Source organism: Dreissena polymorpha, chromosome 2 (assembly GCF_020536995.1).
Source record: "Dreissena polymorpha isolate Duluth1 chromosome 2, UMN_Dpol_1.0, whole genome shotgun sequence".
In the NCBI taxonomy this organism is placed as follows: Eukaryota; Metazoa; Mollusca; class Bivalvia; order Myida; family Dreissenidae; genus Dreissena; species Dreissena polymorpha.
This window is the reverse complement of record NC_068356.1, coordinates 54345254-54359775: the sequence shown is the minus strand read 5'-3', so window position 1 is coordinate 54359775 and position 14522 is coordinate 54345254. Positions and strand designations below refer to the sequence as shown.

General features: G+C 36.6%; 1 protein-coding gene across 9 annotated transcripts in view; it reads right to left on the bottom strand.

Annotated features, from left to right (window-relative positions):
• The window catches only part of LOC127867079 (unconventional myosin-Va-like), a 114500-nt gene extending 105842 nt beyond the window's left edge, over window positions 1-8658 (bottom strand). For all 9 annotated transcript variants that reach the window (XM_052408031.1, XM_052408036.1, XM_052408033.1 and 6 more), the window contains exon 1: window positions 8481-8658. In XM_052408031.1, coding sequence (XP_052263991.1) covers window positions 8481-8507 — 27 coding nt within the window. In that variant the 5' untranslated portion in view covers window positions 8508-8658. The remainder of the gene's footprint in view (window positions 1-8480) is intronic.
• Between the last annotated feature and the right edge of the window lie 5864 nt (window positions 8659-14522).

Sequence of the window (14522 nt, the reverse complement as noted above, 5' to 3'; positions counted from 1 at the left end):
CTAGGAATGAAAATCAATCAGCTTGCAGTTATCTGGAGAAGGCTTCCAACAAAATTGCAGAATATTGATGATCATCAACCATGTGAACTGCCTTTAGATGGGACTTTATATTTCTGGGCTTCTATTCAGAGCTTGAGAAAACACTTATTAGATAGTTAGGGTGGGCACACAAAAAATAAAGCAAAAGCACAAATGATGTTTTGGACAGATTCTTGACTAAAAAATTCAGCCATATTCCTGTCAGCTTAAATTATCAGGGCTTTTTTTTAGAAAAAGGGGAAGACGCTGGACGCTGGGTAAAAGGGGAAAATGGAGCGCGAAAGAGACATATTTGGGGAAAAAATAAAAACTGTTCATTTCAATGTCTAAAACTCACCTACAGACTTCAGTTTTTTTTTCAAAAGAGGCATGTCTCTGACCTTTTTGTTCTTAAACACATGAACATGTATGATATTAAAGTCAAAGTCCTAAATAAAGTTGCAGGTGTAGATCTAATAAAGGGAAATGTTTTCAACTGGGGCCGGGGAACGATGTCAATTTCATGATGAATGGGTTGACGATCTAGATCTGCTACAGTATTGGAAGGGAAAGGTGCGGCAGCTGCCGATTGTCTACTTTCACTTTCACAATAATCCGACAGTATTAATCGATGTTGATTACATGTACCTCCGAATCCTGCTGGGTTTCAACGGTTTTTGATGATTCATTCTTAAAAAATGCGTCAACGCAATTAATATTTTCCGAGTCCGAACGTTTTATTTTGTTCGTGTATGAACGCCAATTGTGAGACTTTATTCTGTTTTAACGTTTCTATCTTGGCTTTCACATAACCCGGATGAAAATTCGACTGGTTTCCGGTAATTAATTGACGAAACACCCTTCTCGTGCAAGACCAGAATCCAGTAAAATAGTCATATGATTAATACGATTAGTTGCCCGGTTTAAATGACGTAATTTAAGAGCTATATATAGAATCACTGGGATTCCCAGATTTGAGTGTTCGTCGGGAGAGAGAGAGAGCGAGATCGTTTTACATGGTACAAATTGGATAAGTGTCGACTTCCCAAAAGAAAAAAAACATTTCTTTGAGGGTAAAATATTATATTTTGGTGAAAAATTATACTTTGGAGGGGAAATGGTATTTTTAGGGGAAAAATTCTGGTAGGGGAAGACGCCGAATATCGGCGTCACTTTCTTAGTAAAAAAAACCCCTGATTATATATTCCAACCACACCCCAAGCTTCTATTTGAACTAATTGATTTCTTATAAATATGCTTTTTAAGAATAGCCCACTATATATTTTCACTATGATATATATTTACAGTAACTAGACATTAATTATTTTAAGCATTATTACAAATATTCTTAAATTCCTACTTGTATGGTTATCCAATATAAATCCTTTCCTACGCTGGAACCCCAAAAGGGCTCTGGCCCCTTTCCACATAAGTGAAAGTATGCCATAAAGCATACATAACTATTCTTATTATCCCCACGCTTTTTGAAAAGCGTGGGGATATTGTGGTTTTCTCCGCTGTCTGTCCGTCCGTCCGTGTGTCCGTCCTGGCCACTATCTCCTCCTACACTATTAGCACTAGAACCTTGAAACTTACACACATGGTAGCTATGAACATATGTTCGACCCTGCACTACTGTGAAACCATTTATTTTCGTCAGCACGAAATTTTGTCATCTTTATAAAAATGACTTTTGTCAGCACTTAAATTTGCCAATTCCTGACTTTGAAAAAAAAGCTTCAGTCAATTTCCGATTTGTTTGTCCGAAATATATCGCGGTTGTGAAAAATCGTAGTGGGGAAAGAGGGAGTACACTTGAGTCGCTTGCAGGAGATGGGCCTGTTTGTCACATGTCAATATACTAGTCTTTTGTTATCAGCTGATCAGTAATTGGCCCCCATTAGTGTATCATTATTATGATTAGCGGATTAGTGGGACTAATTAACCATTAACAAGTGTTTTTAAACAGTGAAGCCAATTGCCAATTGGTCTTATTTATTTATTTATTACCAAACTACCCAGATAATGACAATGTTACCTTTATTGGCGCAAATTAGAGAAGGTGCGAAGATTATTGGTTAAATTTAGTGTTAGCAAAGTATTTGGTCAGTTTTCAATAAAGTTTCAAGAGTTTGACATTGTAAATTTGATCACTTTAAGTACAATAATTTTCTGAAGTGTAAAATTAACAGTGCATTATGGGACAGTTGTTTCATAGGGCACAGTTCAGATTTAATTGAAACAACCAATGAACGAATGCGTTTACATAAGATTGAATGCAATAGGATACAAAGCAATGTTTTATTGCGTCATGATCAGTCATTCGAAAAACGTGCTTTTCGGGGATTTCAGCAAAAATAAAAGTGAATTTCTGTAAACAATTACCCTACGTTTAGATGGAACTAATCGTCATGATTGCAAATTTCTCTTTACCTGTAACGTTTTCAATTGCTACAAGAAACAATGATTTGAAACATGTATTGTTCAACTTGTCAAAGCTGTCGATGATTAAAACATTGATCGCCCATAAACGAAGCACAAGTTATGTTTACACCTTTTTAGTAGCAAACAACCAAACACAAATCAATATGTTTGTATTAATTTGTAATCAATTCGGAAAATGTATATAAGTCAGGTGTTGATCACACATCATTATCTTTTAATTTCGTTAATTGTCTTTGATCCGAATCCTCTGCGTGGAAGCTGTATTACTGTGAAACCATTATTATTCGTCCGACTTTAATTTTCGCCTTTTTCGTCCTTCGACCGAAGGACAAATTCAAGATCCTAACGAACAATCATGTCCCATATTTAAAACAAATAAGACTGAATTACCGTAGGCATGAGGCATTTAAATCCAGCGTAATCCACGCATATACACAGGGCTCGAAATTAACACTCGCATACTCGCAAAATGCGAGAAAAAAAGATTGCAAGGTAAGTTATAAGCCACTAGTATTTTCTGCAAATAAAGAAATAGTGGAAAAAAAACGAGTTATATTGCTTAATGCGTTCGACGGCGTGAACGCTAAACCGTAGGTCAATTTTTTGAACGTCCGAATACCCATATGCGAAAGCGCGCACCTTGTTTGTTGACTGGTATACTTATAATACAGATACACATTGATACAAAGAACATGAAACAGTCGACTATTCACACTCAAGTTAAATCCGGTTTTGACACAAAGGGGTGTTCATTATACAGTGTACTGACAACTGACATTTCCTGTAAAACGCAAATGCAATAAGGCTGTATCGAATGCTACGACTTCGTTGAGTTATATAAATGTTGATTAGCGCTAATTGTTAACAACTTTATTACCCATTGTGTGTATTGTGTTTTTCAGTGGTGTTGCAGATTATACAGCCTACACGCGGCGAATCCGGATTAAAGACAATACTATTAAACGCAATTAAAATATGACGATGTGTGATCAACACCTGACTGAAATATATTCTGCGCTTTGTTACTAATTAATAAAGAACATTTTGATTTGTGTTTGGTTGTTTGGTTTTAACTGCATCTACTATTTTTGTACATATACACAAAAACCCGTACCTTTGCTTTTTTTTATAACAAAAACATTTTTTTTCATAGATTTAATATTGTTGTTTATCAATAAATGCAGCGTTCCATTCAGAAAAAAAAAACACATAAAAACTAGATCCTCTTTCGTATAATAGAACAAGTTTCGCACCTTCTCTAATTGGCGCCGATAAAGGTAAGATTGTTATCAGTTTGACCGTGATAGTAATGGAAAAAGACTAATTGGCAATTGGCTTCGTTGTTTAAAACACTCGTTAACGATTATTCAGTCCCACTTATCCGCTAATCATAACAAAGAACGTGCCAATGACATAAAATAATAAGGGACAGTTACTATCACCTAAAATAACAGACTTGCTAATTGGCATATGCCAAACAAGGCCCACCTCTTGCAAGTGACTACCAAGTGTCACCTCTCTTTGCCCAGCACGATTTTTTTCGCAACCGCGTATTACATGTATTACAAACAAAACGGACGTTGTTTTTTTTTCAAAACCAGAAATGGGCGAATCTAAGAGAGGACGAAATAGTCATTTTTATGAAAAGGGCGAAATTTTGTGCCAACGAAAATAAATGGTTTCACAGTATCTGCAACACTGAAAAACACAATATACACAATGGGTAATAAAGTTGTTAACAATTAGCGCTAATCATAACTATTCTACCTAAACGAAGTCAACGCAGTCGTTACAGCTGTACTGCACTCGCGTTTTAGTGCAATGTCACGTGTCAGTTAAGTACACTATGTAATCTATACCCTTATAACAGACGGAGTATGTATGCGTGGATTATGTTGGATTTTAGTGCCTTTGGTAATTCAGTCTTAATTTGTTCAAATATGGGACATAATTGTTCGTTAGGATCTTGAATTCGTCAAACCGTCGACTGACGTAATACACGAAAATTAATGCCTGACGGTTAATAATGGTTTCACAGTATTTGGATTTTGATCTGACCCTGTGTCAAAAGTTATGGCGGTTGGGGTGGGGCAGCGTCAGAGATTTTCACTCATTTTTTTATGTTATTCAACATCAACTTCTTCATTTCTACACCGATTTACTTCAAATTGATACTGAACCTCTCTTATCACAATTAGGTCAATCTCAACTATGCATGGCCCCATTACCAGCCCTGGGCGCCCCCTGGGTAAAACATGCGGTGTGGGGATACGCGTCGGCCTCTGCTGCACCATTTCTAGTTCAAGTTAAATTTGTTTTCTTGGGTTCATATAAGTTATATATTTTAACATCGCTAAAACAGTCAGCTCCAAGTGATTTTTCCATTAAATATTCTAAGTTCAGTATAATACATGTATTATGTTTCCACATAATGTAAAAATTAGGCAAAATTACTAATGATTATTTTGTTTCAATTATGTTTACAAACGTTTTCCAGTGGCCAAATGTATTTCAATCCAGATTAAAGAAAAACTGTACATTTTGCATTAATAAACATGTTGCCATTGAAGAATTTTCAGAAATAATATTCTTTTACTTGGTGGATCCCTCTAAGTTTCCTCTTTTTTTCAAGAATAAAGTCTTGAACTTAAACATAAATAACATTTGGTACAAGAAAAATATCAGATGCTCTGCCAAACCATTAACAAAATGACAATCTTGATATCTGTTTGAAACTAATTATATGCATTATTAAAATTTAACATTCACCCCCATATCTCAAGGAGTTTATTAACCCATCTACACATGTACTGTCTGAGAGAGGCAAATCATTTGCACCTTATGTTATCTGTAAACAAACACAGGGATGTGCTCTCAACCTTTGTTAATTAGAAGAATAAGTAGCAAAAGTGGTCAAGTTATCATGCCAACTGACAAATTGGACACCGTAAATACTCAGTAAAAAATCTAGCAGTATAAATTACACACAAAATTTCATACTACATTAAATAGACTACTTTGCAATTCGAAAAGAGATGAATGGAAACATTATTTGATTCCCATAATGGGAATAAAACTTAAACAGCTTGACTGTTCTAAAGAAATGAATGTTCTGTTCTGGTATTTTTCAGACAAGGATACACTCTAGATTAATCAAAGTGAGGTAATGAAGGCATATCATAAGTAAATACTGCCCTAAAATTAAATGACTTTATGACTTTATTACCATGTATGCCAAGTATAACATTGAATGGATGACAAACAGTTTTGTTGCATAACATTTATCTCTGACATGGCTTGAATTTGATCAATTAAGAGGAGAACTTGCAGTCTGTTAGTTCAGCCAGGAGAGTCTGAGAGCAAAAGGCCCTCATGTTTGAGACAATATACTAACTGCAGAAAGGTCTATACACCGTAATATCAATATAACACGGGGTCTATTAGCCACAAGACATCTATAAACAGTTTCACAGTGTATGTTTTTAGCTCATTCATTCATAAATTATTCCAAGGTTGACTTGTCATTCGCCAATACATGCATATAAACCCTACCATATCAAGAACTGTATACATACCGCTTTTCTAATGTACATATATATCTGATAATCCTATATAATAACCACATCAATTAAAACAATGGACAAAATTGTCACAAAACCAGGTTTTCATTGTGAAAAAAAAATCTGATAAAGGGAGAAAACTCAAACTGAACTTTTGAAATGACCAAAAAAAATTAACCCCCTTTGTAAGTTTTTTTTTTTTTTAAATCTATTTTTAGTCGTGGCGACCTTGACATTGGAGATATTGACGTGATTCTTTCGTGGGACACACCGTCCCATGATGGTGAACAAATGTGCCAAATGATTTTAAAATCTCACAATGAATGACATAGTTATGGCCAGGACAAGCTCATTTATGGCCATTTTTGACCTTTGAACTCAAAGTGTGACCTTGACCTTGGAGATATCGACGTAATTATTTCGCGCGACACACCGTCCAATGATGGTGAACAAATGTGCCAAATGATTTTAAAATCTGACGATGAACGACATAGTTATGGCTCGGACAAGCTCATTTATGGCCATTTTTGACCTTTGAACTCAAAGTGTGACCTTGACCTTGGAGATATCGACGTAATTATTTCACGCAACACACCGTCCAATGATGGTGAACAAATGTGCCAAATGATTTTAAAATCTGACGATGAACGACATAGTTATGGCTCGGACAAGCTCATTTATGGCCATTTTTGACCTTTGAACTCAAAGTGTGACCTTGACCTTGGAGATATCAACGTAATTATTTCGCGCGACACACCGTCCAATGATGGTGAACAAATGTGCCAAATGATTTTAAAATCTGACAATGAACGACATAGTTATGGCCCGGACAAGCTTATTCCGCCAGCCCGCCAGCCAGCCAGCCAGCCCGCCAGCCAGCCAGCCCGCCCGCATTCGCCAATCTAATAACCAGTTTTTTCCTTCGGAAAACCTGGTTAAAAATCTGATCATGTTTGACGATAAATGTGTTTAATAATTTCAATAACACAAACATACACCATTTTTCAGAAGTGCAAAGTGTACAGTACATTATGGAACAGCAGTTTGATGGGGCACTGTTCAGATTAAATTGCAACAACCAATTGACAAGACTTAGTGAGTTGAAATTTTCATTGAATGCCATTAGATACAAAGCAATGTTTATTGGGTCATACTAAGTCATGCAAAAAACCTGCTTGCCGGGTACTTCCTGAAAATCGCAAAAAAATGAAAATGAATTTCTGTAAACAATTACCCTGCGTTTGGATAAAACTAATCGTCTTGATTTATTTTATTTCTGTTTGACTGTTACATTGTCAATTGCATTTATGCAGACAATATTTAAATAAATATTATCAACAAATAACAATAAAGTAAAACTTGTCAAAACTTGGATGATTCCGAAGATCGATAGCACTTAGTAACATCATAAAAACATGAAACACATGCTATTTTCACACCTGGATTGCACCAAACAATATATAATCACACTTTACCTGTCAAATTCCCAGTAATAGTTAGTCTCTAATCAATTATAATTGATCCATTATGCAAATCGGACGCAGCCACATTTTGAATTTCAAGAAAATGCTCTAGACCGAAATAGAAGGTTGTAGAAAAAAACAAGAGCCAAGACCCATCAGCAATTTATCAGATTCAGCGTTATACCGGAGTGTGTTATATTGGATCTTCAGTGTATTTTTGAAAAACTCACTGTTATTTGCTAACACATTAAAACTTTAAAATAAACACATCATATAGGCCGTTAATAATTGAATGAATATATCTTTCGTGAATACAATTTAATTGTTTGAAATTCCATAAGATGGATTTTCCAAAATTGTGACATGTGTGGCCTGTATGACTATGACTTCAACTGGGCATCCCTTGTGAGGTCAGGGGTTAATAAATGAAAAACTATTCCTATTAAACTGAGAGTGTAAGCATGTCATGGCATGAACTTGATCACTAAAGGCGAGAGGTTAAGTATGTTTTCACTTGCTTGGTGAGCTCATTTGTTATAGCCAGATAGCATTAGGTCCTGGGTCAGAGTCCTGGACTGGCTGCACAATGTTCTTGCTTTATGATATTAATATGCGAGATAAATGCAAAAAAAATGTACACATCATAAATAGAGACACAATCTTTCTTGACGGACAATCATACATTCATTTTTAACATGCATTTTTGCTGCATGCATGATACATTATCATATGATACATGTATGCTTAGAACTTTGTTAAATTTGTGTGCAATTTCTTCATTTTTTTCTAATATTTATATATTAAACACACAGTCTTTTGCAGTATTTGTTACAGAACCAAACTTTTGAAATCAATTGCTGCCATTCGATACAACAATAGCATACACCTTACCAAGGGCTGTCACCCAACTTTTATTGCCATAATCGTCTGATCGTGACAATTATGACTTCAATAAAAGATTTGACACGCGCTAATTGTTCTGCAGTGTTCTCACCTTCGTATATAATTCCGTCGCTGTCATGTTGTGTACGTTATTTCGCCATTCAACTGAGGTATTATTCCATTCAGAATTTATCACCTGCACGTTGGTAAAACAAGTATTTCCTGGATTAAACTTCGATGTTTATCGCCATTAATTTTTACGTACTCCCACCTGTAATAAATCCTGGACTGGTTACTTATTTATTTATTTTGCCGTATGGAAAGCATCTTTATTTGACAATAACTGTGTACCAGTCAAAATCACTAATTAACGTTTAAACGCTTGCATGTCAAACTTTGTCGATAACGAAAAGCGCCTGAGGGAATATTTATGGTGTACCATACCGGGCATATTTACCAAACGTATCACTGGTGTAAACAGGTCTTTATCGGTGTTTTACTAGAAATGTTGTGCACAGAAAATAACTTAATATCACACTAAAAGGAACTCAAAATGATATAATGAAAAGAAAAAACATCATTTATGCTAATATTTATGACCCGCGTCATGCGAAAATGGATCATATACCGTATTCGTTAGATAGGCCTTTTCACAGATTTTGGCATGTTTTGAAGTATGTCATTAAATGCTTTATATTAATAAATGTAAACATTGCATATAAAAAGCTCCAGTAAAAAATCGAGAATGAAATTAAAAAAAGAACAAAGGTAACCCTCAGCAGGACTCGAACCACTGACCCCTGGAGTCCTAGAGTAAAGAGCCTACCGCTTAGCCCACTCGGCCATCTTTCCGGATACAATGCCAGATGTATTTTATACTATATATAGGCAATCCTCGTAGTTTCACAAAATATAACGACACCAACAGAACTCTCCAAGTTATGAATTCGTTTCGCGTGGCAACGCTTTATAATTTTCGGGTTTTCAAATATTCAAAGTATGCATATAATGGCTATTTTAGAGCATGGTAAATGTGCAGTATTACAGTTTCCTCACAAATATCAAAACTAAAACGAAAATTTGCGAATCTGAAACAACTTTTTTTTCAATTGTGTCAATTTACCCAAACGTGAAAAGGCCCCTTTATTCAATTAGTGTACATTTCATATCATCAAATAAATGTCTATTGGCAATCTGAAAATAAAATACACGACTTTCCCAAAACACAAGTCTTAGCATGCACACCAAGCTCCGCATCTTCAAGAGCAACGTGCTGAGCGTCCTTCTATATGGGTCTGAGTGCTGGAAGACCACTGCTACCATCGAGCGCAAACTGGAAGTCTTCCAGAACAAGTGCCTGCGCCGGATCATGAAAGTCTTCTGGCCAAACATGATCACGAACATGGAACTGCGTGAAAGAGCTGGCGCAAACAGCATCGCTGAGACCATCGCTTTGAGGAGATGGAGATGGGCCTAAATAAAATGCTGCGTCTGCAGAATGCCACCCGACTCGCTACCCAGGGTGGCACTGAGATGGACTCCACAGGGTAAAAGAAACCGTGGACGACCGAAAGAGACGTGGCGCCGAACCGTGGAGCGAGGGCTCAAGAACAGAGGCCTCACTCTGCAGACAGCACCCGCAACAGCAGCTGACAGACCAAAGTAACGCTCCCTTGCCGTCGCCTCAAGCACCAGACGGCGCAGAGAGGATTGATGATGATGATGATGATGATGATGATGGTGATGATGATGATGATGATGATGATGATGATGATGATGATGATGATGATGATGATGATGATGATGATGATGATGATGATGATGATGATGATAACATGTAATCATTGACATGCGTCCGTTGCTATTTCGAAGACAGAAAGACTTGTTATTTTTTTATATTGGTGCTGTATCAGATAGACACAACAGGCAATGATTTGTTGGGTCCCTTGGAATGAATATTTGCGTCCCTGGAAATGCTTTGTTGCATATCTGGCAATGCTATGTTTCGTCCGGGAAATGTTTTGTTGCGTACCTAGCAATGTTGTTTTTTTGCGTCCATGACAATGTTTGTTGCGTCCCTAGCAATGATTTGTTGCGTCACTGGCAGTGATTTGTTGCTTCCCTGGTAATGTTTTGTTAGCAAAACCATGGCATAATTAGAAACGTTTACAACTTTAACTTGAACGCTAATTTACAAAATAGGTAAACATTAAAAAACAACTTTACACAATATAAATGAGAAGAAATATAACCTACGATAATTCGCCGTTCAATAACATTGTCAATGTTGTAAGGAAAGTGTATAGAATTTTTTCATTAAATACATAATTCCTTAACGAAGCAAACGGCAACGTAAAATCGCTTAATGTTGGATTTATAACTGATATGTGGAAATGCACACAAAACACAGATTTACCAGTTTACTTGCATGTGATGTGGAACATGCATTCGTATAAGGCGTCACCACACTCAAAATACCTCTTTTAAAGCAATACTCGGCAATCAGGAAATCATAATTTCAACCAAAAATGCAATAAAATACTAGTACGCTAATGTCAATAAAAGTAACATTTTTATTTGTATAATTATGTCCCCAAGGTTGCATCGTTCTAGCAGCATTTTATTTAGTAACGCTAGACGCAATTTAACCCATTTATGCCTAGTGGATTCTCCCATCCTTCTAAATTGGATCAATTTATTTCCAAAATTAGGGATGTCTAGTATATTTATTTCTATATTTAGAATATTTAGTACAGAAACTCTTTAAGCAAACAGCGCAGAGCCAGATGGGACGCCGCATCATGCGGCGTCTCATCTGGGTTACGCTGTTTGCAAAGGCCTTTTCTAGACGCTAGGCACAAACGGGTTAAGCTATTATTGTATAAACGGCTCTTATTCCATTTTTGTTTACCAAATTTGAACCCAAAACCAAATTTATAAGTTACATGTTGCCATTGCTGATTTAAATGCTTGTAAACTATTTCACTGTTTTCAGCAGGGTGTTTGAACGTAAGTGCAAAGCAAGTTCAAATAATTTTATATTTGAGCCGCTCTCTCTAATACCGGGCTAAATGCATTTGTATAAGATGCACAAACACTTTTCGCCTAAACTGGATTTTCAAATTCAGTAAAAGTGGAATGTATTTCCCTGATTCGCCCGTGAAGACAGCACAAGCTAATCTGGGTCGATACTTTACGCACATGCATTAAGCCCTGTTTTCCCAGGCGAGGCTCATTTCTTTATAAAAAAAAGACGTTATTCTAACGCGTGACACAAACAAATTCGACTGACGGACAATATGTTTATCACCCCTCAATTTCCAAATTCGGTATTATTTAGTGCAGTTGAATTATCCGAAGGGATATTAAAAAATTATAACTCTCTGATTATACTCCTTTAATTGACGTTTCGGCATAATGCCTTTATCAAAACATTGGAAATTATATGTTAACTACATTTTTACGTCTTTTGACTGCACAATTTAAATAACAAAGAAAAATGTTTTTAAACGTCAAATGACGTTGTACATGATGACGTCATAAATGGCGTTATATAAAATGGCGCCAAAAAATTATTATTATTATTATTATTATTTAGTGGTCAATTTCCTCATAAATCAGGATTTCGCAAGATTTTTAATACGTATCTTGATATTGGATAAGGTTTTTGCTTGTATGTTACGTTTAAATACCGAGTTATTCAAAATATGTTATGTGGTTTTCTGTTCAGTGTTAAATCAATTCAATAGTTTTTAGCTCGGCTGTTTTCGGAGAAAACCCGAGGTATTGTCATAGCCAGCTCGTCGTGTCGTGTCTTTCCGGCGTCCGCCGTGCAAAAACCTTAAAATTGTCTCTAAAATCAAAGTGTTTTCCATCTAAAACTTTGAAACTTCATATGTGGATGCACCTTGATGAGGTCTACACGCCACACCCATTTTTCGGTCACTAGGTCAAAGGTCAATGTCACTGTGACCTCTTAAACAATAAAAAATTCTGACAAGCTTTCATTTATTCAAAACTGCACCCGCAGCCGAGCGTTGGCACCCGTTATGCGATGCTCTGGATTTAAAAGGTATGGTTATGGGGGTCTGTTTGTGCAAAATGTTGGCTTTATTTTCACTTAAAAGTTTAGCTTTTTGTTGTAATCGGCGTGAGAGAATCAAAGTAATTACAGATGAGATCAATTCTAAGCAAAATATTTTATGGAATAACGCATCACGATCGGTCTATGTCGTCTAACCCCCACCGTATTTGTAATCGCGAAACAATTTCAGATCATTCTGGATATTTGAAGACACAAGCGACACTGTATAGTTTGTTTCCCGCTCAGACAACTTATGCGTAACGCACATGTCAACGCGGGAAAAGGACAGTGATTGGATCCAGTATTGCGCACATTGCGCGAGTCTTAAGACGATGACGTCATGTATTCGGGTAACCACCATTGACTCAATGCTACAAATTAACACCGATTGAAGCAGTTCTAACAGCATAGACCTACGAAATCTCTTAGTTGATTTCTTAAGAATGACATCGAAAATCGCTCAGAATACGAAAGAAAACGGACGATTGTAATGACGATTGGTCTGCAGTCCTACGCTGTCGCCATAGATACGTCCCAGGGTTCCCATCCAAAATAACATGGTGTTGACGGGACAAGTGTCGGGTGTCAGTGGGGCGGTGTCGCGTATCAGAGACCAGCTTGTATTGTATGCTGAACTTTCTGGGAAATATGCCAAGATTATAAGTATTCATTGACAGTATTGGTAGACTATTTGTTAAAATGAGGTTGTTATGCAATATAGAATCACTATCGATTTCTTAGAAAATAATAAAATATAATTCCATTTTAAACTTTAAGTTGAACCTTTAATTCTTCTTTACGGATCACTTTCAATTAATAGTTGTTTGTAACTGACAATAATAGGAGCTGATAATTGGAAGTTACTAAAAAGCAACGGGCACGATTAATTGTTTTCTTTCCATGAACATAATCTACGTCTTTGTATAAAACACATGTATTATTGATAGGAAGGGCTAGAAAGCGGTGTTAACATATGAACATACAAACATATGAACCAATATATAACTTGCGCACCTAGTTATGTTCGTTCAGTTTGTTTCGCCACCAACGGAGTAGATCTAATTGTCGTTTGTAGCAAAAATATGTTTTTTTTATTTGTGTCGCGTGGTACTTACAACTTGTTGCTGCTCTTGATGAAATTTTACCAACATATTAACAGCTTTTGAACTGCTAAACTGTGCATTTGGGGGGAATTGTTTCGATGTCAGTGGAATTTTGAGAAAAAAAGCAATACGGAAACTGTGTCAATTTGCTTAGATAGTCACATTGTCTCTTCGCAAAGCGGGTACGTGGACATGCAGCGTCCATACAATGGTATACATATATCATATATCTCACATAATTGGAAGACGCGGCTATAATATATATAATAAATCTTACACAATGCATTGCGACTTAAGTGCCGTTGTAATTTAAATAAGAATTCTAACACGGACCGCGCTAACTTATATATAAAATAATATAATAAACCATTGGATTCTGCAATAATTGTGAGCGGAGCTAACACATTTCAAGCACGCACATTATGTACACAACGGGTCATTTAAACTTTAATAATCTTAACTTCTGGCAGTTAGTTATTTGACAATAAACTATGAACTTCAAGTAGTGTTTCTTAAATAACGTTCGAATCATCGTTGTTTATCGTTACCCTGAATAGTTCAATAACCAAGCATCAGCACGATACATAGGAGCGTATCCAAGCACGATACCTAGGAGCGTGTCCAAGCACGATACATAGGAGCGTATCCAAGCACGATACATAGGAGCGTGTCCAAGCACGATACATAGGAGCGTGTCCCAGCACGATACATAGGAGCGTGTCCAAGCACGATACATAGGAGCGTGTCCAAGCACGATACATAGGAGCGTGTCCAAGCACGATACATAGGAGCGTGTCCAAGCACGATACATAGGAGCGTATCCAAGCACGATACATAGGAGCGTGTCCAAGCACGATACATAGGAGCGTGTCCCAGCACGATACATAGGAGCATGTCCAAGCACGATACATAGGAGCGTGTCCAAGCACGATACATAGGAGCGTGTCCAAGCACGATACATAGGAGC